Source organism: Brachyhypopomus gauderio, chromosome 2, assembly GCF_052324685.1.
Source record: "Brachyhypopomus gauderio isolate BG-103 chromosome 2, BGAUD_0.2, whole genome shotgun sequence".
Classification (NCBI taxonomy): Eukaryota; Metazoa; Chordata; class Actinopteri; order Gymnotiformes; family Hypopomidae; genus Brachyhypopomus; species Brachyhypopomus gauderio.
In genome coordinates, this window is record NC_135212.1 from 42112265 (window position 1) to 42139895 (window position 27631).

The 27631-nt window shown below is 43.8% G+C and overlaps 2 protein-coding genes across 2 annotated transcripts; one reads left to right on the forward strand and one right to left on the reverse strand.

Moving 5' to 3' along the window:
* Positions 1–737: 737 nt before the first annotated feature.
* cldni (claudin i) lies at positions 738–4677 on the reverse strand. The gene is made up of 3 exons (XM_076996565.1): positions 4522–4677; positions 2236–2368; positions 738–1887 (listed from the first exon to the last, which is right to left on the reverse strand). Exons 2-3 carry the CDS (start codon positions 2365–2367, stop codon positions 1384–1386), a joined length of 636 nt encoding a protein of 211 aa, XP_076852680.1. The 5' UTR covers position 2368; positions 4522–4677; the 3' UTR covers positions 738–1383.
* Positions 4678–7209: 2532 nt separating this feature from the next.
* On the forward strand, positions 7210–26266 carry ppp1caa (protein phosphatase 1, catalytic subunit, alpha isozyme a). The gene is made up of 7 exons (XM_076996568.1): positions 7210–7753; positions 19187–19318; positions 19892–20122; positions 20569–20673; positions 22230–22453; positions 24593–24727; positions 25292–26266. Exons 1-7 carry the CDS (start codon positions 7699–7701, stop codon positions 25406–25408), a joined length of 999 nt encoding a protein of 332 aa, XP_076852683.1. The 5' UTR covers positions 7210–7698; the 3' UTR covers positions 25409–26266.
* Positions 26267–27631: the final 1365 nt, after the last annotated feature.

A 27631-nucleotide genomic window follows, 5' to 3' on the forward strand; every position in this document is an offset into this window, starting at 1 on the left:
GACTGTTTCTTTGGCTACTGTTATATAGTGTGATATAGACCAGGGGTACTCAACTGGCGGACCGCGGTCCGGATCCGGACCCGAACGCAGTCCTGTCCGGACCCAATCTCATTCCTGATTAACTGGATACGGACTAAAACAAAACCGTAGCATTTATTTCAGGGCTATTGAAAAAACACTCCGTCACGAGTGTTACGTTCGCCACCCCCGCTCAACAACTTACGTTCGCCACCCCGCTCAACAACTTACGTTCCCCGCCCCCCGCTCAACAACTTACGTTCGCCGCCCCCCGCTCAACAACTTACGTTCGCCACCTCCGCCGCACCGGACCTCAGGTCACAGGTATCTGCCAAAATTGGACCGCGGACAAATTTAGTTGAGTACGCCTGATATAGACTGTGTCCTCAGCTACTGTTATATAGTCTGATACAGACTGTGTCCTCAGCTACTGTTATATAGTCTGATACAGAGTGTGTCCTCGGCTACTGTTATATAGTCAGATACAGACTGTGTCCTCAGCTACTCAGTTAAGTAGATAATGTTATTTTTCCAGACCAAGTACACTATTAAGGAATTATATCCATGAGCCATGTAACTACAGCATGCCTGGAGACAGAGGGGGCAGGAGAAGGTCCTCTGTCGTCCACAGACTGAACCCTAAACAGAGGACGTCAGGGACAAATCCAGCTGGAAGGCAACTGGTCACACACCTCCACATGAAGGACAAAGAGAGACAATCAGGTGTATTGATTTTATTACAAATATAAAACAAACCAAATTGTTTTGATTCAACATAAAAAATACCCCAAGTTTTTAATGAATCATTGTGTTTTCTCATGTTATTTGTCTATACAAAGTAATATTTCATGCAGCTGACTATAAGTTTAGATAGCATAATGGCTGATTGTTAGCCTGAGAATGGTGTATGGGATCCTTTCCTGAGGTGTGTTTTCAAACAGTATCAACTAAACTCTAAACTAGTGCTAAACTACCACCTGCAGGGGGCGCAGGTGAGTGCTGCCAGTTCACTGTCTGTGGTATCTGATGAACAATCTTTTACCTGCACTACCAAACAGAAGAGTACAAATAAGTGGATGAAGATTATATCATAGAAACAGTTGCTGTCACAAACAAACAAAAATCAACACATGAGGAAAGGAAAAACACGTATGATTTAGAGTGTGACTGAATTGTTAGTAAGCTTTACCTTGACTAACATTTTCTATTATCCATAATGGATAAAACACAGACTCACAGGTTCACACACACACACACACACACACACACACACACACACACACACACACACACACACACACACACACAAAAACACACACTGCTGCCCTTTGACTGTGCTGCCCCCTGCAGACCCTGCTGTACACTCTAAACGTAGTTTTTGCTCGGGGCGGAGGCACTGTTGCTGTAGTACTTGGCTGTTCCCCCGGACCCTCCCGAGGGGCCACGGCTGAAACAGCACAGCAGACCCCCAGCCAGCATGAGGATGACTGACCCGGCCCAGCCGATGAAGATGCAGGGCCCCAGCTCTTTCTTTAAGCTGGCGTTCACGAGAGGGTCGCTGAAGTCTCTCACCACCTTGTTGGCGGTCCAGCTGACGGGGATGAGGAGGAGGAGGCTGGCGATGATGAGGGTCACGCCCGTGGCCAGACACACCTTCGGCTTGACGTCCTCGTTCTCCAGGCAGGTGGTGAAGTCGGCGCCCACGAACAGGGCCAGCAGGGCCAGCGTGCACAGCATGCAGCAGATGATGGTCATGGCTCGTGCTGCCTGGATGTCCGAGCCCAGGATGAGCAGCGAGTCGTAGGACTTGCACTGCTGCTGACCTGTGCTCTGTACCACACACTCCATCCACAGGCCATCCTGCTGGCTCTGCACACACACACACACACACACACACACACACACACACACACACACACACACACACACAGATTTGATTCAGATAAGATGATTACATTCAGATGTAATGAAAGATAATTTCATTAATTATGCCTTTTTGTAGATCAGGTGTGTTAAAATAGGGCTAAACTGCATTGTGCTGTTGCTGAGATACGTTGATTCTGTGCTGAGATACATTGATTCTGTGCTGAGATACGGACATGGTAAGTCTGCATAGAGATACACTGATACACTGAGTTACGTTTTTTTCTCCAGCATCAGTTCTTCCTCATGCTAGCATGCAGCAGATCTCTGGCGTTGATGGCGCTGTACCCGTACCTGTGCAGTGACGATGTTCTGGCCAATAAAAGCAGACACCTTCCAAGCAGGGACGACACAGGTTACAATGGCAGCGATGAGGCCCAAAACAGTGAGAGCCACACACACAATCTGTATCCCAGAAGAGCCCATCCTACAAGAGAGGGAGGGAGGTCAGGTCACCACGCACCACATGACCCCTCAATGTTAAACCAGTACAGAATTGCTTGAATATGGCAACTGAGTTGGAATGCCTTGTGCTCTATATATGCATTTGTGGTAAAAGTATGCACAGATTTGCAGAAGCTCATTGTGGTTTTGATTTTTCAGGATTCTTCATAGAAGACCAGAACACAGGTGGAGAAGTGAGATTTGTGAGAGGTAAGGAAGAAACAGGCCTGTGTTGTCAGGTTTTAGATGTTTGTCATTTTTTGATTTTCTCTTATTGCTTCAGCACCTCAGCTATTTTTTTGTTATTATTAAATATTATGATTTTTATCACACTTTAGTAATACTGAGTAATACTTCCACTATGTGAAGAAGCATTTGGTGTGTGAAGATCTCTGGCTATCTGGCACGCAGGCAGATAGACCTCTGCTCCTCCCCAGCGGCATGCCCATACAGGCCGGGGGGGGACCAGAATGAGTAAAGCAGAGCTCTGAGCCAGACTCCTGTCCTGACAGGCCTTGATCTGTTTATGTGCCGGTGGTGCAGCCACACCCAGAAGCCCAGAGGCTATGCTTTTCCCACCTCCGGAAAGCATCAAAACGTTCCACAAATATTTGTGAGGGTTACAATGCTATGATTAAATGTTAGCTTAGCATAACAAAAAGATCTGAGGTACTTTAAATGATCAGAAATATTAAGGAGAATTAACATTCTCCTTTTAGTGATTTAATTACACTATAAACAAATTTTGAGGGTACGAAAGCATTAATCTATAAAAGATTTATGAGCATTACTCTATAAAAGATCTTTGAACATTATAAACGTTCTTTGGGTATTTTCTCTCAAAGATTTTTGACCATTATTCTAGAAAAAAAAAGAGCATTACGTTATAAAATATCTTTGATCATTATGAAAAATTTTGGGTATTTCTCTCTTAAAGGTCTTTGCGCATTACTCTATGAAGGGACTTTTTGTATTACTCTTTGAAGGGTCTTTCTACAGAAAGGGTATATTATCTCCTCACATCATACAACAGTTGGAATTCACACACACACACACACACACACACACACACACCACATGTCCTCAGTTCTTTGCTTCTTGAACATGGAGCTGTGTGGATTAGTGGAGGGTTAGAGTAGAGGACAGGTGGTGTGTGTGGGAACAAACAAAATGACAAACAGCCCTACAGTCTTTAGCCTGTGGTGAGTTGCTTAGCAGTGCTATGGGCGACTAACACACAAACTCACTGGGGTCGCTGTCAAAATTCTGTAGTTTGTTTGGATGTTTTAAAAATGCTCAGACATTATTTCTCTGCATTTCTAAGGTGAAAAAAGATACAAAGTGCTATTTAATTATTCCTGAATCAGAAAACAGTCACACAAGCCTAACAGTCCAGTTGTACACAGAGATGGCGAGTTTAACCACACATTTGCCACAAATGTGCATATTTCAGTCAAGCTGTATTCATAATATAAACCATTCATGGTCTCGGATTTGAATATGAACTCTGCTGAATGGTGAAAATAGCTTACACTCAGAGAGCACCTGCTGTGTTAGAAATGCACGGTGGTGTGATTAGGTGTGTTTGTGCTAATGCTCCAGCTTCCTACAGCTCTGAGTACACCACCCCTCCCATGAAAAAACCCCACCCTGTTTGACAGACCTTATAACATAACATAACAGAATGCGAAACAAGAATGCGAAATGTCAGTATTGAATAGATTTACATCTAAAGCCTTAGACCAAACTTACATTAAAGCCAGCCTAGTTTTATTTTTTACACCTACTGCTGAACTATTATGTTCTCAAAATGTATTAATTATAACAGAAATTAATTTAGATTTTAATAATATTAACAACAATTACTGAGCAATTTCTTCAGGTGTAATTGAATCTGTACACAGACTAATGTGCAAAAAATTCAGCACTTTTGGACAAAAATACATTTGATAATAGTTTTATAGTTTATAGTAAAAGTAACAGTAATCTGAGATTTAAATATTCTGTATTAATTATTGTCTTAATAAATAAGATTTGTGTGATGTATTTATTGCACATCACACTGAACTATTAAAGTGTAAAAAGACACCAGGTTAAGACAAAATTAAACATGTGAAAGTAAAGGGCTTACAGTACCTTTGCGATCTTATGAATGTCCTCTAAAAGTATTTCTTTTCAACAGCTTTCCTCAAGAGTTCAGTGTCTTTAGCTGTTCTTTCTGGAGCTTCGTGTGTCTGCTGATAGGATACCAGGAGGTGCCTTTTGTACGCAAGGGGTGTTTTTTAGGGGAGAAGGGATGACGTTCTGGAGCTAGTATGGACTTGTCTGGATTCTGTCTTTTTCTCCCACTTTTCCAGAGTTTCAGTCAGCTTTAGTCTCACATTGTGCAACATTTCTTTAGAGTTTTTATCAACAACCATGATCATGTACAGTGAATTCACATGCCCCAGGGTCTGGTTTTCTTCTTAGTCCATTACTTTGTTTTTGTTTGGATTAAGTGTTCTAAAAGTTATGTCTTGAAAACAAACCATTTTACAGATTTGAGAAACAAATCAAGCATCTCTTCAAATAAATGAGAGCAAGACTGAAAGGTACAGAAGAAGGTTTATCCCAACAGCTCCCTGTCTCCTAAAACATCTGACATTAGGGGTAAAAATATAAATACGTGTAGGCTATATGACTTGGATTGAGCATGAAAATTATTGTAACAACAACAACAACAACCATAATAATAACAACAGCAATAATAATAATATAAAATACAGACAAAATGTAATTGTTTGCACAATTCCTTTTTCCCTATTCTACAACAAAATACAATTCTTCAGTCCTTTGGATATATTAATGTCCCATATCATATTATTTAGTGAATAGTTACATTGATTTGTGAAATTTAATTGATTTGATATATGTAACAGTTATAGTACCTCTGATTATCTTTTGCAATAAAAAAACTTGGCACAATAAAAAAACAATCGATATAGGTTATTCTTAGCAATATGAAGAAAGTGTTCTGGTAATTGAAATACGGAGTGTGACCTACCAAAACCAGAAGAAAACACAACCGAGATATAAAAGGAGATATAAATAAAACAAACTGTGGTACCATAGTTTTCCATATAGTAAACGTCATTCCTCATCATGAAACTATGAGTCATGATGTCATAACTAGAATGTGGTTATGATGACGCTCTCCATCACGAAGCCTCGGATGAAAGGCTTTCCATAGCCTCACTCCCCTATTCCGTGAGACAAGATGGAGGAGTTTCTCTGCGCGCGTGTAGCCTATGCACAGAGATCAAGGGACTAGTCACAAGGCTATACGGTTTTCCCCTGTAAACATGTTTTTCCACAGTTTCAAATGCCTACGTTGTATACATCTTGGGAAGCGGAAATACAACGAAATAAGGCAGTGTTGTAGACATTTGATTGTCGAGATATTTTTGTCTTTGCAATGCACGCACACAAACAAAACAAATAGGGCCACGTAGACTTACCTTATTCTGTAATTAAAATTAGTTATCACAACAGGGATGTTTCACTGTAAAGTAATACGAACATGGGAAATTGATCTTTATAATGATTTCAGTTTTTTATATATCTAGTTGGGAAGCCGATAGAGGTTATTGTCTGTGATTAATTTAATCTCTTATTTAAAAGGGATGTTTTTTTAAAACTGAGAGGAGAGGTGAAGCGCATTCGGAAACACAAGGTCGTTACGGAGAGATGATCGTCTTCAGTCAGCATTGCTACTATGCGATATAATGGTAGGCGTCCGGTAAAGAGCAGCAATCCATGCATAATCATAAGCTGAGTACAATTAGGTAAGCAGGCAGGAAAGTGTTGGCCAAATTTGGGCGCTTTACTAACTTTAAAATGCTGCAAAAATGCCGTTTTCGTTATACTTGTAAATCGCATCATCTTGATGTATCGAAGACACAGAACCGTGATGGTTTTAAAATGCAAACGCGTCGTTGTAAAGCTTTTATTACCATACATGTAACAAACAAACGTGCCCATATACGCCCCCGTCCTGCCTCTTTAAATATTTGAAATAAATTAAAGTGCGATGTTGGTCACCAAGGAAACCACTTGGCGGTGCCATTTGTTCAAGTTTATTGTTTAGCATGTCCGTTTCACCGGATTATCGTGTATTATGTAAGAAGTACGCGAGAATTTTCTTTTAGAAATTATTTAATTGATATTATGGGCTGGGAATGAAGCCGAACGTTGGTCTGAAATCTTACAATGATCATTTTTGGTCCTGTTTTGACTAACGTTTTAATGAGGATGTAGGCAGATCTCAGAACGGCTGATACATACTAGATGGATTAGCACCGAGAGCTTAAAATAACTGCGTGCATTTCGTCGAGGTTGTCTGTAGCACTACACTTATAAATTGTGTTTGATTGACGGGGATTCTAGATGGAGCGGTCCGTGTGTATCGTTTGAATGACAAGATGCAAGGTCTACAGTCATAAATTATATAATCATTCATGGCGGGCTGATTGCGGTTAAAGCTATTACTATATCACTGTTATTAATACAACAGTGAATATAACAAACGATCGCTGAACTGGTCATGAGGTCGGGAGTTGCACTTTCATTTAGCGAATAAAATCAGACTTAACTGCTGGGGAAAAAAATCAGAGTTATCTCGCTTCTTTTAACTTGCCTAATTGACGTCACACTTTTTTTACAACTCGGGGCGAGGCATTCGTGTAAGATCGATGTTGAAAGTGACCAATGAACGCCTACAACTTTGGTTCAAACGTGGGCTACCGTCCAATCACCGTCGATCGGAACCAAAGAGCGCGCAGCGGCCCCGCCCCACGTAGCTCTCAATCTTGCCCAGCGCTGGCCTTTTTAAACTTCCATGGAGGAGTAGGGAAGGGGGTCCTTTAAAACGCGCAGAAAAGGGACAACAACAAGTGTTTAGATGTGTCAAGGCTGAGATAAAAGAGGGAGAGAATATCTAATATTATTATTTTTGTACGATATACACGTTTTATTGGTTGAATACTTGTAATACGGGTAGCTAACAGCTAGCACCACCAAGCTAACGGCCGTGTAGCTAGCTCAGTCTTAGCAGTCGGCTAGCAATAGCGAGCTAGCGATAGCGGATAACCAAACGACAAAGGAAACATAGCCAAGCTCAGATTTCGATAACGATATATTCTTCTTTTTTTACAAGTCGCCCATTTGGGGTTGGGGCCTTATATATATTTTTTTCTGATTCAACGTGACTATTATTCAAGGCGAAATAATAACTGACCTGCTTGAATAAACGACAAAAAAATAAAGTAAAATAAAATGGCGGAACCGGACAAATTAAACATCGACTCCATAATACAGCGTCTCCTGGAAGGTGAGGATTTGCCGTTCTCAACAATGTCCGCGTGTGTTGTCAATGAAACGTGTGGCTAGTTCGTTTATTTGGGGGTTTAATCTTCTGGTGTGTCGTATTTTGTCACTGCAATGTGGCATTTAATTTATATTGTGCCAAAAAAAACCCTTAATTGTACAGATAAGCTAACGCTAGTTAGCGTAGCCTGAGGAAGTGAGAGGCTGAGGCGGCTCGCCGCCGCTAACGGGGCCTCGGTTAGCCGCACATGCTAAAGAAGTTCACTTGGGTAGGTGGCTGTTCACGCATCTTATCCCTGTGTTTAGGGTATGGGTGTTTTAAAAATATAATAATTTTATAAACTGGCAAGTTTAAAACAGCCCCGGGAAAGTTGTCGTTTCATATTATATTCCTCAATATAGCGAACGTTTGGGTCCGTGTAAATGGCACCGTCGATGCTCGGTGCATCCTGCATGTGTGCCGCGGCTAATTCTGTGATTTTGTGTTTGGTGCTGAAGGATATATATATATATATAAAGATATATATATATAAAGATATATATATATATATAATATAAAACACGAGAGAAGTGGATTTCTCTGCATTTGTTATGCATTTGTTAACGCCGTTGTGTAGATGTAGGTGCACGTACATAACGTAAGGTGGCTAACGTTAGATAACAGAAGGCATCGTTCTCCGTGTAACCATCGCGGTTCTGCCGGTATCCGGTGCAGGCGGAGACTGTCGGTTCCTAATGGCACAATTCTCCGCTGGCTGCTGTTTGCAGACTTGGTCAGAACCTCAGTTAGTTTTGTGTGCTATTCTTTTCATGCATGGTTAGTATTTTATTACTGATGAGTTGTTGGGAATCTATAGAGGGAGACCTGGCGTAAAACGAATTTGGTTACGTCGAGAAACTTTTTTTTAGTCTGTTTTTTGCACAGATATCCATTTATGGTATGCGTTGCTTTGCCGGGCATGCATGTTTTCTTCGTTATTTCTTATTACACTTGCCTTGCATTAGGCCGGTTTTGTCAGTAACGTTACCTAACGTTATCTGGAATTGCTTTGAGTAGATTTCAGCTACTGTGTTCATCTGATATTTTTGTAGAGCTAGTGTACTTTTGTTCTCTAAGCAGCATTTTGATTATTGTTCAACAGTTTACATTATATAAATATTTTCTACACAGTTGCGAGTACAACAATTGCTATTTGGAATTGGTCTTTTTTTGTCATGTTACTAACAATTTACCAAATTAAAATTGTTTTAATTGCAGGAAGTCTTAAGATTTCAAATTCTGCAGTTTCTTCAGAAAGAATCAGATGTTGTGGTTACATGAATAGTTACAGTTGTTTCTTGTTGACAGAGTGTGTTTACTTCTGTACTTTTACAGCATTTGGAAGATGCTTGAACCCAATCCAGCACAGTTGTTTGTATGGGAGTAGTGTTCTCATTGGGCATTGAACCCTTGACCTTGGTATTGCTAGAACTTCACCTGCTGTACCCACTCTACTGGGTGAGCTATAGAAGCTGCAACATATGCTGTCAACTTGAGTATAAATATGTAATTAGATTCATTTGAAATTTTCAGTCATATGAATGTTGGCTCCCCGTAAGGCTCTGTGCAATGTCTCCCTTCCCTGTATGTGTGCTCCAGCTTTTAATACACCTGACTCTGCTGAGCTGGTTGTACACTCTATAAACTGAGCCAGGTATGTTTAGAACATAGTCAACCCACGGTGCTTGTAAACGCTGCGTTTGAGATTTGTTTGGGTTCTGTTGCTTGCTAGCTCAGAGTTCAAAGTATGAAACCCCACAGAACACAAAGAAGAGCAATGAAGATGTAGTTGCCACGCTTTGTCCTGGTGCCCTCGTGACTGCAGTTATATGGGCGGTGTGAAATTATCATATTGCACGTCCATGTTTGCGTAACAGTGTCATAAAGATGCTTTTATTACTGAAGCTTTACATTTTAACAGCATTGAGCTAACTGAAGCAGAGGAGACGCAGGCAGATGATCATGGTGTTGCAGTACAGATGGCTACAAAGCAGCCAGCTTTAGCAGCTTTTCCCATTAGTGCAGTGAGCATTGGAATCTAGGGGTGGTAATGAACTAACATTCAGATCACAGTACTATCCAGGCCATAATGACACCACAATATACCCTTTTATATATACCCTTCAAAAGTGATTACCTGATGAATCTTTGCTTATAAATCCACAATGTGCTTTTCTTTATTCAGCAAATGAGTTGCTTACACTTGAAGTAGAAACATAAAAACATGTCTGATGAACATGTATGCCTAGTATAGAATACTGAATAAGCCCAGTATGATTGGTAGAATGTTTGTTTGTTTGTTTGTTTTCCATTTTACATATTTTAAGTCTTTTTTGTTTCTGTGTGCAAAGGTATGAATAATTTCTAGAATGCAGTTGATGGCTAGTTGGCGTAAACATCAGGAAAAGGAAAAGACGATAGCGTGAGAAAGCTGGAATGGAGGGAAGTGTAAAGAAACGCACTGTTTGCCTACTGAGTGCAAATAAATCTCACAAACTTCTTTCTGAATGCTGTTTAGCTTAAAGAGGATGTTGAGTAAATGATCGAATATAATGAGTGTGCATATAACTTGTGATAACTGTGGAGGAGCAAGAACCATGAAATATAGCCCAGTGTAGTCTTTACAGTGAGGATGCCACCTTCAAGTGTTTTCATATTAATTGCTGTTAGTCTGGACAAATTCTGAACTAAATCGCAACAAATCAACTATAGTTAGCCTTGAGCTAGCTCCAGTAGACACCATGTATGCTGGTTACTTATAAGTATCACACAGCTTTGCAAACTCACCTGTGTTACTATAAAAGACTACCAATATAAGAACCAGAAAAAAATTATGAACAGGACTCTGCTATTAACAGCTTTAATTGGATTGCTGAGCGCAGCTAACTACAAAGTTTTGCAGTTCACTTAGCCATGTACCGCATGTGTGAAGTGTTGTGACTCATGTTTTGGTGTTAATGTAATGGAGGAGCACTGACTAAGTACACCCACATCTTCAACGTGGCCAATAGGAAAGCATTTTTTGAAGACTTGACAAAATTATGGAAAATTATAGATGCTAAATAACTTTAATGGTGATATTTTTCATTCTTCCCTTTTGATTGGGTTGCCTGATCTAGATTCAAATATCTTTATTTTGTGATTTATAAAGGGTCTCTGAATTACTGGCAGTGTAGTGTGCAACCCATAAAAATGACTGACATGGTGCGTTTTTGTGTATCTGGAATCACTGAGGAATGCAGGTAATAGTTATTTACGCCACCTCTTCATGTAAGACCAACCCTATCCAAACAGGGCCACTAGCTCTGTGTTTCTGCGCCGTGCCCTGTGTGTTAGCTGGAGCACTGCTGCGGTTGGAGGTGTTCCTCACAGACTACACCCGTCATCACCTCAGACATGAAGACGTGGTTTTCAGGAGGTGAAATGGATTGCCAGCGTTTCTGCGTCAGCGTAATTTGCACAGTATGTAGTTTGTTCGCTGTGGGTGGCATATTTGAATCTAAACAAATTGAGTGACCGTCCCTTATAGCAGTAGCCTCTTCACTAAAGTACGCTCTTCTGTCACAGGGGAGCGTGTGTCCCCCATCACAACCCACCTCTGTTTCACAGCCTTGTCTCAACAATGTTGAAGTGATTGACTAGCCAAAGGTGGTTAAGTGATTAATATTTAAATGCAAGGTTTAAAACTGCTTATGCTTTTATGGAGTGGAGGTTCTAATAAGAAACGACAGTGATGTGTCAGTGATGTGCAGTTCTTTGTACAGCTCTCTATGTGCAGTGTTGTGTCTCCTGGGTGACTGGTGTTGGGTGTTTGTTCTTTGATGCCAACATCTGCATCACGGTACGCCGTCATACCAGTGTTCACTTTCAGTCTGGTGAGCTGGTGGAATCGTGGCAGTCACGTTGTGTGGCTGTCGGCACCTTTACCCAAGCAAACTAAACTAACAACTCAAGCCTATAGAGAAATGGTCAGGCTGTAGGGCTAGCATGATAGTTGACTAGTCACGATTATGTCGATAAATAGTCGACGACTAATTTAATAGTTGATGCGTTTTTATTTATTTATTTATTTTTTTACTTTTTTCTCTCCTAACTGCTGCGGCAGTTTCCACTGCTGCGTCTGCCTTCCTGTCCTTGACGCACATGCGCAGTAGTGGAAACGACATCCCAGGACGTTATACAGACAGGCTCTGGTATCATGGCTACCCGGTTATGGAAGTGTGGGATCACTTTAAGAAAATGAAAGAGAAACGCGTGCAATGCAATATCTGCACGGCAGAACTTGCCTTCCACGGCAACACAACTGCGATGTATGAGCACCTGAAAAGGAGTTATGTTGTGGCTGATTGTGACTGTCACGATTTAAATTAGCTGCTAAAATTAAACGGAGCGTTAACATAGTACTTACTCATCTTGATAGCTGTAAAAGTTAACATTAACGATGCCGATTTTTTTATTAGCATTAGCACGCATTCATGTGTTTTCTGTAACGTCAGTGAGACCAAAACTTTATTTTTGTGAATAATTCCTTATTCAGGTACATACCTAATTTGATTTAAATGCAGCTAAGTTTGATGCCAGAGACCAATGTAAGAAAGAAAACCTAAAAAAATATTTCCTTATTAATGTATTTATTTTGTGTTGTTTAAGCCAGTGCTTTATCCTTATTTTAATAATTGTTTGTTGCAACAAGCTGCATATTTCATTAAAGGTTTAATGAACTATGATATAAATTTTTATTTTTAGTTAGCATTAACTGAAATCTAATGATGGTTATATAATAGCAGCTGCTTTCTAGTGTGATGAGCTGTATGTTTTATATTCAATTAACATGATCCAATTAGTCGACTAATCATAAAAATAATCGTTTGTGGCAGCCCTATCAGGTTGTTTTCTTAATTGCCATGCCAAACTGGTTAGGTGTAAGTAGGTCAACCTAAAGGATTTTGTGCTTTCCAGATTAACTGCAATCTATGAATTAAGTAATGGGGTTCACCAATATTGAATTTCTTGGGTTCGTACGATAGTTAGTACCTTGTTGTGGCAGATACTGACATTAATAACCGATAATTGCATACTCTGGAGATATGAATGTTCTGCCAGACTGTAGCATCAGCCCGGCACACCTGGTGTATTACGTCAGGGAGTTTGTGTAGTGGTGCTGAAATGATGAGGGTTTGAATGGAAAGTGCCTGGTATGCCTCGTGGGTCTTAGCAAGTCGGTTTGTAAAGCTTTCTCGGGCTTCTGTACTTCACCATTTCAAGCGGCACACTGGCTGTGTTTACTTCACATTGAACAACAAAGTGTTGATTTCTGTGTGCAGTTCCCGTCAGCAGTAAAAGGTGCGTGTGCAGGCAGTTGTGTAGATGAGCTGCATACAGGCTCACGCTGCACACACACGCAGGCCCGGATGGGCGGCCCATACTCATTTGTGACACCAAGTAATGGGTCCACGGTCATTATTTTTCCTTCATTTTCTTTTTCCCCTGAGCTCAAAACTGCATCACACACTCACCACTTCTGTAGCTATAACCAACGATTCCTTCACATTCCCTCTCAGTGACCTACAAAGTCTGACCAGAATGTGGTGATTGGTCAGATGTAGTGTTGTCAAGTCTCCTGACTAAGATACAGCAAGAATGTCCGCCACTATAATTTTTCATATCTGACTTGATGACACACAGACACGCACAGGTCTGTTACAGGGAATCGTGCGTGAACGCACACTCAACGACTTTGACCTCTTACACAGGAACTGTGTGTGTGTTGGCAGTAGCTGTGTACATGCGCTGTGTGTCTGAGGGCAGTGAGAGACCTGTCCGGCAGGCAGAGCAGAAATAACCTCCCTGATAAGTGTGGCATTTCTGCTCCGCTGTGATGTAAGCTCCATGACCCGCCTGTCCTTCTGCAAGATGAGCACGTCTGTGCGGCGCACTTTTGACACGGAGAACACACTCTTCAAGATTCAGATTTTGTTCCCTACTGTCACTCCTCAAGTTTGAAATTACAGGATTGTTGCAAGTAATGAGCTTTTCACCAGCGTCCGTGTGAACCTTTTGTCTTTTGTGTTGTTTTGTCACGTTTGTTGTTGCTGTGGGAGGCAGTGTTGACTCGGTGGGACGTGGTGCTCCAGCAGACCCTCCCCTCTCCTCCGCTCCCCTCTCCTCCGCTCTACTCCGCTCTCCTCCCTCTCCTCTCCTCCACGTGCTCCAGGCTGTGGTCCACTGGCAGTGTGCACAGAAGGCGATGTACTGAGGGACTCTGTCTTCATCAGTTTGTTGGGGTGTGTGTGTGTGTGTGTGGTTTGTTGCCTGTCTGTGTCCAGTCAAGAGTGCTCTACAGCAGTTTTAGATTCTTGTCTGTGGCCCTTCTGGGTGGCTACGTGTCTCTCTCTCTCTCACACACACATACGCACGCCCTGTACAGTGTGTGTGCGCAACATTCTGTTGTGTTTCTCGAGTTCCGAACAATGTATTCAAGTGACTCATGTTACACTTCCTGTGTTTACTCTTGGAGAGTGTGGGAGAGATTCATGCAAATGAGCTCTCCCGTCTTTATTTCTGAAGCGCCTCCCCGTGGCTCCGGCCTTCTCCACAGTGGCCCGTCATCCTGGGAGGACCGTGGAAGAGACTGAAAACATCCCAACTTTCCATCAACCATAGCTGCTCATCTAACTAATGCAGTATCCAGTTCACACTTTAATTGTTAAATTAAAAATCCCTAAATTGAAATCCCTAATTACCATAACTGGGTTATTGCTAATGGTCTAATGCAGGTGTTACATGGGTATGCGCAGAACTCCTGCTGAGTCAGAATTCTATGCTTGGGTTTCAAGTGTGAACACGTTGAATTCAGTTATCTGCGTGTAAACGTGATTAAAGCATGGTGTTGTAGCCTGCTCTTGTGTACGCCCCTCTGCACTTCACCAGGACACCAACTCCACCCGCTCCATGTCTGCGAGGCTTTCTCCGATTCCTGCTAGAGCTACGTCAGGTGACGTATGTCTGCTCTGCCTTGCTCCCAAGTGCAGCCATCATAAAGCACATTGGTGAACTCTAGATGTATGATGGTTAAGGACTGACGTCTGTTTTACCAGATGTACAGTTGTTGTATAATTGAAATGCTGTGATTCATTAGAATACCTACGCAGTCCTCACCTTGAGTGTCTGAGGTTGGACACATGACATCATTAAGGGAAAAAACAGCATATTACTTTAGCTCATCCGCTTTTTGAACTTTTTTCAGTACCATTACAGCAAGTGATACACCACACATGTTCACTACTGATCTGGGTTTTGGTTTAACCCATCGTTAAATCTAGAGTACACGCTGTCTGGCCATAAGCTGCCCTTAATCTGGATTTATGGTGATGAACAACACAGTCCTGTTTTTACACGCTTTTCACTGGCTGAGCTCAAGTGATTCTGTTGGTTGGCCACACCCCTGAGCTCAAGTGATTCTGTTGGTTGGCCACACCCCTGAGCTCAAGTGATTCTGTTGGTTGGCCACACCCCTGAGCTCAAGTGATTCTGTTGGTTGGCCACACCCCTGAGCTTGCTCTTCACCCACAGCATTATGTCGGACTCCTCCTCCCTTAGACTTCCTTCACTCTTGTGTGATTCTCTAGTTTCCTTTGCTGCATTGTTTTGTTTAATGGAGAACTCATTTAATAGAGAAGCAATGTATTATATTTTGATCATAAACAACCGAAACCAAGAATGTGATCTATTCCCTCAGTGTTTTAGCAGCTGTAGCTGTGCTGCTGCCCTGCTCCTTGTATTGGGGTGATTATCAAGACCTTCATGAGTGGGTTCAGACGTGTTCCTCTCAGGCCTGTGGAGCCCATGGCCCCTGCTTGGAGATACAAGGGGCAGCAGCTGGAGTGCAACACGCTCGTCTCTTTCCCCGTAGGAGGTGTGATGTCTCCGCTGGCGCGTGTCTGGCTCTTCAACCATTCCAACACGTGTGCTGCGTTCTTTAACGGCACACTTCAATCTCCGGCCATTTGATTAGGGCCTACGAGCTGTAGTTGCAAAGCAGGTGTTTCTAATAAACTGGCAGCTAGCTGGATTTGTCCCTCGGGCAGCACACGTACCGTCACCCTGATGAATATGTAAGGCGCTCTGGACGAGGGGCCACCGTCAAGCGCTGAATATGCAAATACGCTTCTGATGAATGTTAGTCATCGCGTCGCCCTCTCCTCTCCTCCGCTGCTCTGACGGACCCGCGGTCTCGTAAGCCCCGACCCGTCCGCTCCGTCTGTCGGCCCTGTTTACCTGTAGCTAAAAGCTGTGGGGCGGCAGGCGTGATGGGGTTGAGCCTTTGCCTTCTGCCCTGGTATGAGCCCCGCTCAGCTCTGCCTTATGTAACTGCAGCCTGGTGCTGTGACTCACTGGAGTGCATTCAGAGCTGCTCTCCTTGCCCAGAGCCCTCCATGTGAAATGTGCTCTTTAATCCCAGTGCCTGGCCGTTGAGTCAGGACGCCACTCTGCTTTGGGGCTGCCTTAACTTATATATTTATTTATTTATTTATTTGTGCGCATATTTAAATGGAGGATGTGTTGCTTGTCCTGTTGGCTCACTACCTCTCACACTCATTTAGGCTTCTGTCACATCTCTCTTCCTCATTTCGGATGAACTCTGTGGGCTGTGGTCTCCTGCTCAGAACAGCAGAACTATTTCCTTCAGATGTGTCCAAACATAGGCCCGTGTATGACGTATTGGTATGGCAGCGTGTCATGAAGGCACTCTTACTGATGCATGAATCGGTACACTACTGATATATCAAATATGACTAATTATTTTATATACCCAGAAACTGATGTATTCAGGTTTTGAGTAGAGTATTTAAAATGTCCAGTAGGTGGCATAAAAATGGCTTTAGGAACCATCAAAGCATTTGTCAAGAAGAAACATGGAAAAACTAAGTTAAAAACATTAAAGTGATTAAACCTTTTAATCAGATGTTGAAGGCTATTGGTTGTGTTTTACTTAGTTTTTTCCGTGTTGTTACTGTAAGAAAGCAATGAGCAGGAAGAGCAAATTTTATGTTCATTTCAAGTTAATGTTGATTACATTTTCAGTAAAAATGACCATAATTCTTTGAATAACAGACTGATGAGTGTTATATGAGGTCATGTCATATCATACCCAGCCCTAATCATACCTGCACTGGCTCTTGGGCTCCTGGCCAGGCTGCTGGCTGTTGGTGCCATTGGGGGAAGCCAGTCTGATGGAGCGTGTTTGAGTAACTCTGTGCTGTGTATGAGGCTGCGGTTTGTTTGGACACAGCCAGCCGCCTCAGTGTCCCCCGCCCCCCTGACATGCTGGGGCACATCTGTTGTCTCCTGCAGCGGCAGCAGGATCAGCTCAACCTTTACATTTCCACAGACAAGTTTGTGTGGCGTTTCTCAGTAGCTGATTGGATGACAAAACAGGACTGCACATGAGCCAGAACCCTGCTGGGGAACAGCGTCCTTACCTGTGTGTGTGTGTGTGTGTGTGTGTGTGCTTTAACATACAAGCTAAATCCTGTAGGTGGATGGCAGGGAAATGTGTGTTGTCACTAGCCGTGATGCGGTGTGTGAGGAATCTGCCCTCTGTAACACACTCTAACACTTGTGGATTAGCCATCAGAGGTCCTGGGTTGTGCTCCTGCTGAACCCTGGGATCATGTGCACTGATGACACATGCTGGAATTCCACACAGTGCTGGTGAGAAGCTTGACCAGACCTTCTGCTCAACGCAGTCTGATGTTACATGAACGTACATGTGCATGCGAGTTCCCTTTAGCTGCTGCTCTAAACAAATCCCTTGTTGAACAGTAGACCTTAGGGTTGTGAAAGAGCATATTTCTTCAGTCTCTCAACGACCTGGTTTAAATTCTGTTGCTCAGTGTGAACATGTCCAAATGGCTTTTGGCCGCCGTGTGTAATGTGATTAGCTCCACCTTAATACGCTAGCAGACGAGTGTTTGGCCACTGTGTGGGGTGCGTTTTGCAGGGCCTCTGAGGTTTGAGGGCGTTTGAGGATGAAACGCTTCTCTATCCAGCTCTGCCAAACGGCTGGTGTTGAGGGTCTCTCCGTGTGCCGCTCACACTCATCTGCGTTACGTTTACACACGATCAAACTCGGCCCAACAGGGAGCATGTCCAGTGCTGGACTGTAGGGTGGCTCATCTATATTTAAAAGGCATTGCTTAGTCATAGATGTGGTTGTAGAAAGTGTGTGTGTGTGTGTGTGTGTGTGTGTGTGTGAGTGAGAGAGAGACGGACGGCGTGCCTTTACTATCGTCAAGGGCAGGTCCCAACCCTGTATTTTCCAGTGTAATCACAATAATAATTGTTGCTGCTGTTATTTGGCATTATTTGGAGTGATGTCATCTCTTTATTTATTTAATTTTGGCATCTCTCCCTCTGGCATATATTTAGTCTCATTTGTCCAGACTGTCATCCAGTCTCTTTCATCCTGAAGGTCTTACGGTGCTCTACTGCGCCCAGGGGAGCTGCATAGTAACAGGCTGTCCTTCCTAAAGGACTGGAAGCTTTGTCATTCTTAAAAGAACGAAGGAACAAGAAGAAAGCGTTTGTGTGCTGGTTTGGTTTTCACTAGAGGGTTTCTCTGCTGGTGTGATGGCACCGTCTGATCTCTAGTTTCTCCTCCTGCCCTCTGCCTCGCACGTCTCTTGCACATGGATGAGGGCACGTGTGACTTCACAAGGGTGCTTTGTTAATCAGAGGTTGGCCATATTCTGGCCTAGACTATTACATGCACGCCGTGCTATTCACACTAAACAGTTAATCATTATCATACAAAAATCACGGTTTAGAAAGAGTGCAGGTTTTAAATCGCACCAGCTCTGATTACAGGTGTTGATACCATGTTGTGCAAAAAACCAATACGCATCTGGATCTTATTGAACAAATTCACAGCTTTAATGGAAATCGCAGTGTTGGTCAGAGACTTCACGATAAGACATTTTTTCGAAAATCATTGATTTACTTAAGGCCCTCCCTTCACTGTTTGGGTCCACTAGACCAGTGCTTGTACTGTAGCAGGATGAGGCCACACTGTGGTGTAAAGTGACAACAGCCGTGTGCACCGCCATCTTCAGCACTTGGTGGGAACGCACGTGTTGTGACGGCTGTAGGCCACTGCCATCTCTGTGTCTCCGCGATTGTGCGGTCCGGAGAGTTTTTCCGTCATTTGTTTCGCTGCGTTGTTGCCTTTTCCACTGGATGGTGCGTTCACGTTTTACTGCCTGGTGTTCCTCATGCCCCGTTTCTGCCTCCCTGGTGTTCCTCATGCCCCGTTTCTGCCTCCCTGGTGTTCCTCATGCCCCGTTTCTGCCTCCCTGGTGTTCCTCATGCCCCGTTTCTGCCTCCCTCTCCCCACAGTTAAGGGCTCCAGGCCAGGCAAGAACGTTCAGCTGACGGAGAACGAGATCCGCGGCCTCTGCCTCAAGTCCCGGGAAATCTTCCTCAGCCAGCCAATCCTGCTGGAGCTCGAGGCGCCACTCAAGATTTGCGGTGAGTGCAATTGGACGAGCCCGTCGCCGCCCGTCGCCCCCCCTCAACCCGCTCTGGTTTTTGTCAGTCCCAGATCCGCTGCCGGTCCGAACAAACAGTGTGAAACGGCTGCGGCCATCACCGGCAGGGAAGAATAAACAAGGAAGTGCTTTAGCCGCCACGCCGCCCGATGGATCCTCGCAGAGCAAGCCAGGCCCGGGACATGCACTCGAGGCTGCCTGTTGCTGTAGTAACATGACTTGTACCAAATAAACATTTCTCAGTCTAGGAGGCTTACGCCATAAGTCGCAGCCCTGTTGGGAAAACATTTCTCTCTGATTTTGTCTGTTGCCCTGGGCTCTTTTAAAGCCTCAGTATGGTAACTTGCACACAGTCACTGTTTGTGGTTGTCCAGCAGCTGAAGTTACTCTGCCAGCCTGCTTCTCGCCCTATGGGAGAACAGACCGGAAGAGATTAATTTAGTTAGTTTGTTTTTTTAAGCGTTTCGTAAACGGAGGTTCTGTGGAGTTCACTCCAGCAGGCCCCAGGCTGCTCTTAGCAGGTGGTGTAATAACCTGTGCATCTGCTGCTCAGGTGACGTCCACGGGCAATACTACGACCTGCTGAGGCTGTTCGAGTACGGCGGATTCCCTCCCGAGAGTAACTACCTGTTCCTGGGGGACTACGTGGACCGAGGGAAACAGTCCCTGGAGACCATCTGTCTCCTGCTGGCCTACAAGGTCAAATACCCCGAGAACTTCTTCCTGCTCCGCGGCAACCACGAGTGTGCCTCCATCAACCGCATCTACGGCTTCTACGATGAGTGTAAGTCAAAGGGAACACTCCACCCACCCATATTCAGACCTGCTGTCATTCCTGATTGCATTCGTAGCGGTCTTGCTCATCATAGTGTATCCTGTGTGAGTGATGTACCCTCATGGTTTGGGAGACCAGACCTGATGCTTCACATGATGTTCTTCGTGGTACTGTGGTCCCTCTGAGAACCTCGTGAGGTTTCCACATCCTTCATATTGCTGCACATGAGGAACATCAGTGAGCAAGTTGGCACGGACAGATCGGTCAAGTGAACGGCCCTATTGTGTTCGTAGAAGTCTTGTTCCATCGTTTAAGTTCTGTTTTTGAACATCACCTGACTGGTCTTGATTCAGAGAGGGTGCGCTGGCAAGCTGGGGAGGTGCTGCGCCGTCTAGCCGAGCCCTAGATTAAGGCCTGCCTGGATTAAGGCCTATGATATCTGTGTGTTTGTTCAGGTAAAAGGCGGTATAACATCAAGCTGTGGAAGACCTTCACAGACTGCTTCAATTGTTTACCTGTGGCGGCCATCGTAGACGAGAAGATCTTCTGTTGCCATGGAGGTGAGTGCTAAAATCGGGTCTCCATCTTGCCAAACCTACTTCATCTGTCTCCTCTCCTCTCGAGTTCCACCAGGCACTGATGAAATGCAGTTCATGAATCTACGCTCAAATAGCGCCGTGTTGAATTTGTCTCTGCTATTGTTCATCTCCCATGATGACTCACTCGGGGATATGGAATTTCTGGCCCAGTAATAAAAATGTATTAATTTTTGACTTGACGGCATTACAAAAGCATCTTAACTTCCCCAAATGCCTTAAAGTGGGTCTTAAGGTTGGGGTACTCTGGGTAATGTGCATCTACAATTTAGATGTGCTTTTGAAGAGAGTATGTCCTTTGCTTGTACAGAAAATAAGAAGGTAAGAGGTCAGTAGCATTGGACAGCTCGACAGCTTTTACTTTACAAAATAGTGTGACATTTTATGTGTGGTGCTAAACGTCATGTCTGTATACTGGGCGCTGGGTAATGAGGCCCGTTTCAGTAAGTCCAATGTCAAGTGTGCTGGACCCAGTTAATCAGTAACACACAAACACATCACTCCAGTCGTGCCGCCGCTCTGTCCTCTGCAGTGTACCTGTCTGCTCTTTCAAGGTTCCCTGGGTCTAAAGGTTTTTGGTCTGAGAGAAAAAAAAAGTAAAATGTTCTCTGTTGCACCATAGATCAGCAAATAACATGAATTATGCATTAATGTACTTGCTACACTAGTGCACATTGATGCAAGAAGACTAGCATGATATTTTGTAGTGTTTTCAGTGGTCTTCACGTCTTTTGCCAGTCTGCTCCTCTGGTTCTCCTGGATGTTGCCCACAGGGTTAGAGGTCATGGCCTGTCTCGGACAACTTAATGTGTGTTGTTTGAATGTGCGGTGGCTTGGGCTTGCATGTAACAGGAGTCGTATTTTGTCTGCTTCTCAAGTTAAAACGTTTCAAAAAATGCTGTTCATTTTGTCCTGTACAGAAAAACCCTTTAGACCTGGGTTTTCTAACAAGGGCATGAAGCCAACTAGGATGAGATGGTGCTTCAGTGATGCACATGGATAGCCTATAAACTGGCCCTGGGTTTAGTGCTCTATTCTGCCCCCTAATGGAAAATCAGAGATTAGCTCATTTCTGCTGGTAGTCCAGGTCTTTGAGTTTAGATACAGTTTTAATCTGAAACCATCATTGGTCGGTCTGGGCCCATGGGCCATGTGTCATTGGTCGGTCTGGGCACGTGGCCTGCGTGTGTTTGCAGGTCTGCTCTGAGGACTGGCTCTTCTTGTTTTTCTTCTTTATACTGTCTTAACAGTATGTTACTGTAGCAATGTACAGAATGCTGTGTTGAGTTTACCTCAGTTACATTGTGTTTTGTTGTGAAAATCACTGAAGTCCTCAAGTGGCTTGAAACCTTTTGTACATTGGTGAATAGGATACATGTGTTTATGCTAAACCTTTTAGGGAACGCATTTACGGTTGCAAGATCGTAGATTATTTTGTCCTAGATTATTTTGTGCTGGATTACTGTCAATGCTGCACCTTTATGACTGTGGTTTTGTGCGTGTGCCTGTGTGCGCCGTAGGCCTCTCTCCAGACCTGCAGTCCATGGAGCAGGTCCGTCGCGTCATGCGGCCCACAGACGTGCCCGACCAGGGCCTGCTGTGCGACCTGCTGTGGGCCGACCCCGACAAGGACGTGCTGGGCTGGGGCGAGAACGACCGCGGCGTCTCCTTCACCTTCGGCGCAGACGTGGTGGCCAAGTTCCTCCATAAGCACGATATGGACCTCATCTGCAGGGCCCACCAGGTACGTGCACTGTTCACACTGTGGATTTGCGTGGTCTAGGCTTGTCCTGATCCAATATTTGGATCGCATCGGCCACCGATATTTGCAAAAAATGTGTATCGGTATCGGCAGGCACGAAAAAAAATGCAGATCCAGACTGCCAATCCGGCTTTTCTAGCTCACCCATTTGGACAATTCATTCCAGTTTTTGCTGTGTTTTTACCAGTGAGAGAAAAGTCCGGTCCACATTTTCCAGCACACCTTCGGCTCCCCAATTTAGCTCTCTCCTAACCATTAAGACAGCCATGTAAATTTGAAGTTATCTGTAAAAATGTCAGTTGTGTGGGATTATTTTACCTTAAAGGACGACAAAGAGGTAGAGTGCAACATGTGCCACAGTAAAGTCAAGCGTTGTGGTACAGCTGTAAGAACTTTTAATACAACAATCTAATTAAGCATTTAGAGAAATGAACGTAAATTGTTGACGGGGGGGGGGGGTGGCGAACGTAAAATGGACACAGCGAGAAAAAAAAACGGATTTAAATAGTCGTTTGAACTAACCTAGTGAAAACCGGGACATTAAATTTATTTATTTATTTTTTTTGTCGGGACCAAATATTAAAAAGAAGGAAAACCGGGACAGCGACGTGAAAACTGGGACAGCGACGTGAAAACCGGGACAGGTGGCAACCCTAGTCAGTGACTATTTACAGTTAGTCCATGTCACTGACAGTTTACCCAGTGTCTTTACAGTTTAAAAAAGTTTAAAATGTTCTTGTAACGTTGGGCGCAAGGCCATGGACGAGACAGAATCCTTTGCACTTTCCAAATAGTTACGTTTATTACATTATTACATTTACCGAAGCGCAGACAGCGCACATAAAACACGTTTACATAGAACATGTGTGACTCAAACAACGACGAGCACAGGACGCTGCGCGAACGCACATTAAGTAGACAAACCACATAAACCCCACGTGATGAGACGAGCCACAGGTGAGACGGATTATCACAAGACGCACTCGCACCCACGGAGATACACAGACGCAGACAACGTTAACACACGTGCAACAGGGAGGGGTCGGGGACCGTAACGTGACAGTTCTGTTCTTATATTCGCACTTTAAAGAAAAATACACGTTTACATTTTATACTTTCAGTTTATTAAGTGTGAGCACTTTTAAAATAAAAGTGCATTTGGTAACAGCTTTTGGGTGAATTCTTAATTATTTCAGTCATAATAATGATGCACTGGTTAGTGTCCCAGTAGGAGTCCACTGTTGCAGATATAGACACCTCAAAGATGTCCTCTGTTTATTGTCCTGGATTACCTTTCTTGAAGCTAGATTTATGATGACCCTTTTCTCCAGTCTTCCAGCCATCAGTAACTACCAACTACCAGTAACTATTTGCTGATTAATATCGATATAATACTAGTTTTAACATGTTGGTTCTGTACATAGTCAGGAAACAGCTCAAATACATTTTTTATAACACTAAACCCCGAATTGGATCAAATTAAATCGGATTAAATCGAAATAAATCGATTCTTAATTTTCAGAATCGGAAACGGATCGATTCTTGGAATTTGAATCGATACCCAGCCCTACTGATGCTATTTCTTTGTTATTTATTATTTTGAGTTTATTAATTGCTAAATAAACAGGTCAGTTTCTCCTTACCAACCATTGTGTATTATTCAAACACTTAATTCAGCCGGCTACTTGTTATCAAGAGTAAAACGCTTTTCAGCATGAGTTTGACAAAGTAAGTTGGCTTAATAACTTTAATACATGCTCGGATAGGCCGATATCGGTATCGGATCGGGAGTGCAAATAAATATCGGTATCGGATTGGAAGTTCAAAAAGCTGGATCGGGACATCCCTAGCGTGGTCATCCTTCTCATGAAAAGTTGCAATCCAGTTTTATTCAGAACTTTTTAGTTTTTTATGTCTGTATGGTACTGTTATTATGCGCGGGCTTATGCCTGAAGTTCCAGGGGGTATTTTATTGGCTGTGAGACGAGCCAAGACTCCTCCTAAACTTTGAAATTTTGTTGTGCTGCTTTGACGGTCTTGCACAAACTGTAATCTCCCAGGTTCTTAGCTGTGTCCTCCAGCCATTATGAGACCGTGATCAGAGCTCCTCTTGGTCCGCAGGTGGTGGAGGACGGCTATGAGTTTTTTGCTAAGAGGCAGCTGGTCACTCTGTTCTCCGCGCCGAACTACTGTGGGGAGTTTGACAATGCTGGGGCCATGATGAGTGTGGACGAGACTCTCATGTGTTCCTTCCAGGTAGATATGAAACCCTGCCGTTCTCAACCATCCTTCTCTCTCTCGCTCTCCAACTGCAGCATGTCACTTGAAAGCAAGAACAAGAATCAAATACATTCTTTCCCCACCTCTGTGTGTGTGTCATCTCTGTCCTTTATTTCCTCTTTGTTTGGCTGCATCGGAAATGGAGTTTAAAGAATTTAAAGTGTAACATTCAGGAATAAAAGAGAATAACAGTAGATGTCTATAAATAAAAGCAGCTATAATATAGTCAACATCAATACAGAAAAAACCTGAAGTAATATGGGGCAAGTTATATTTGCACAGGGTATTTAGATGGGGCAGTAGAGGTGGGAGTGGAGAGGCCCTCTCTCTCTCTTTTTGCTATCCTACTTGTCTCACATTATGTCCATTTCCTTTTACCAATAGTATAATGTATGCTTGTTTTACATAATGGCCCTCATGCACACAAAATGGGGTATGTACGTGTGTGTGTGTGTGTGTGTGTGTGTGTGTGTGTATTTGGTCTCAGTAAAGGAGAGCACCTACACTCACCCCCTCCCTGTTCCTCTTGCACTGCCACAGATCCTCAAGCCTGCTGATAAGAAGCTGTACTCGTACGGAGGAGGAGGTGGAATGGGCTCAGGGCGTCCAGTCACCCCGCCGCGGAATTCAGCCAAGGGGGGCAAAGCCAAGAAATAGCACCACTGGACTACCCCCCCCGCCCCCATGACCCGTGCCCCCTGCCCTCCGACCCCTACACCACTCTCTACCTCCCTGCTTCTGTCCCTCTGTCACCCAACAGCAACAAAGCAAAACAGTACCCAGGGTTAAAGTCCTTTCTCTCTATCTATCTTTTTTCTGTTTTCTTAAATGCAGTGTGCGCATGTGCGCACAAACATTAATGTGAATGAGCGTCTGCGAGGTTTGTTGGGGGTTGTGTGTGTGTGTGTGTGTGTGTGTGTGTGTGTGTGTGTGGCCCTTCTGCTCATCTGAACCTCATCCACTCACTCAGAGAGGCAGACAGGAAGAGTGTGAGGCGGCGCATCTCTTTGCCCTGGTAATGCCCCGCTGGGCTGTGGTGAGTGGAGGGGAGGGGCAGGATGGGGGTATGGGTTGCCCAGGTTGCCCTGGGCCCTTTTTTACCCCACTATTGGGCTGTTTGTAAAGCTGAACATGTGACTGCACATCCTGTATTAGTTAGAGCCAGTGTGATTGTGAACTGTAACACTAACACACACACACTTTGGGAGAGTAGCTGATGTTGGATGGAGAAGGAAGCTGACTGAGGTTTGTGAGTGTGTAGTAACAGTGTGGGGGAGGGGCTCACCGGTGCAGACTTTCCATTTCCAAAACCAGTAATTTGACAAACAATCATGTTGAAACTGTTTTATTTTTCATATTCTTCTTTTATTCTTTGATGGATTGCAAAGAAAAGCTTTGGACATTCTTGCTCATTCGTGTGTTTGTGTGTTTTTTTTTTTTTTTTTGTTTATTTCTTTTTTAGTCTCTTTTTTTGAAAGTCAATTATCAATAAAGAGAACTGTTTATTTAACCATGCGGCACCATCCTGCTTAATGTGTCCCTGCTGGTCCAACCTGCCCCAGCCTGACTCCTCTCTGCCCGCTGTGCTGCGAGTCTGCTTCACCCCTGCGCTGCTCTTCTGCGTGATGGAGCTCAATGCTGAAATTACCGACTGAACTTGAACAAAGCGTGGGATTGGGCCGTAGAGGTCAGGCCCGTTCACTTTAGCCCCGCCCCTTTAGTCCCACACCTTTCCCTAGCTCCCCTCCTTCACTCTTTTTTCACTCTTGCTATTCCTTTCGAGCTCCCTTTCACTGAAAGGCTGTGGGTCGTTGACTCCTTGTTCAGCTTCTTGCTGCTGTAGTCAGTCCTCCCTGCACATGCTCACGTGCACACACACACACACACACACACACACACACACACACACACACACATCCACAGCCTCGTTTGGCTTGCTTGGTTTTGCTCCCTTTTTGTTTCCCGTTTCTGTTGCTACCATTTCAGCCCGTTTTGTGTGCATGTATGAACAGGCCAGAGTTCAGGCTGTGAACACAGTGTGAATACAGTCTGCATTAATTACTTGAGGATTTGGGCACCTTTTTGACTGTTGTCACTGATTCGACTGGGTAGTTAATTTTACTTTGTCCATTTCTCCATTGTCACCCTTAAGACGCTGTAATGGGTTATCATTTTCTTCCAAACTTCCAGCAAACTCATCCACTGAACCTTCGTTTGCACGTCCTCCATTCGAACCATTCTCAAAGCTCCTCCCACCTAGGACCGGCACGCTTTGCCCTTAGTCTATACACATCCAAAATGTTTGATATCCAGGGCAGACTGCCCACTTGTAGAGAAGTTTCCTAATTGGTTAACTTTTCTGGTCTGTGATCTTTCGAATCCAGAGAATTTACCCAGATCTTTTTCTTACTTTAGCAATATCAGGATGAAAAATAAGTTTAGGAGAAATGGTCTTAAATTGTGATTTAATGATTTTATCAAGAACTAATTAAAATGTGAAATCCTAAAGAAACACTGCCCCCTGTTGTCCACTGTATGTGCTGACCTCATGTTGTATTCAGCACATCACCCATCCTCTTCCCTGATAGAAATTCCATTTTTCATGGTTACCTGTGTGGACAGGAGATAGCTATGAGGCCATTGTTTTGTTTAACAAAAAGCACCATTGTGGCCATGGGCGGTGATTTTTGCTTTAGATGTGTGAAGCAGTCAGGACTAGAATAATGCAGCAATGCGTCTCTTCGTCTTCATGCTTACGGGGTTTGTGAGGAGGTGTCTGCAGACATGGGACTTGGATGGACATGCTCTGTCCCCACAGACAGCTTTCCGTGTGAACCGTGTAGCCGTGTCTTAGGGGATGGACGAGTTTAAGTCGTCTGG

Coding starts and splice junctions, on each gene's coding strand:
- cldni (XM_076996565.1), bottom strand. CDS start 2,367: ATGGGCTCTTCTGGGATACAGATTGTGTGTGTGGCTCTCACTGTTTTG. Junction 1,888..2,235: donor AGAACATCGTCACTGCACAG/GTACGGGTACAG, acceptor GTGTGTGTGCAG/AGCCAGCAGGATGGCCTGTG.
- ppp1caa (XM_076996568.1), top strand. CDS start 7,699: ATGGCGGAACCGGACAAATTAAACATCGACTCCATAATACAGCGTCTC. Junction 19,319..19,891: donor GGCGCCACTCAAGATTTGCG/GTGAGTGCAATT, acceptor TCTGCTGCTCAG/GTGACGTCCACGGGCAATAC. Junction 20,123..20,568: donor CTACGGCTTCTACGATGAGT/GTAAGTCAAAGG, acceptor GTGTTTGTTCAG/GTAAAAGGCGGTATAACATC.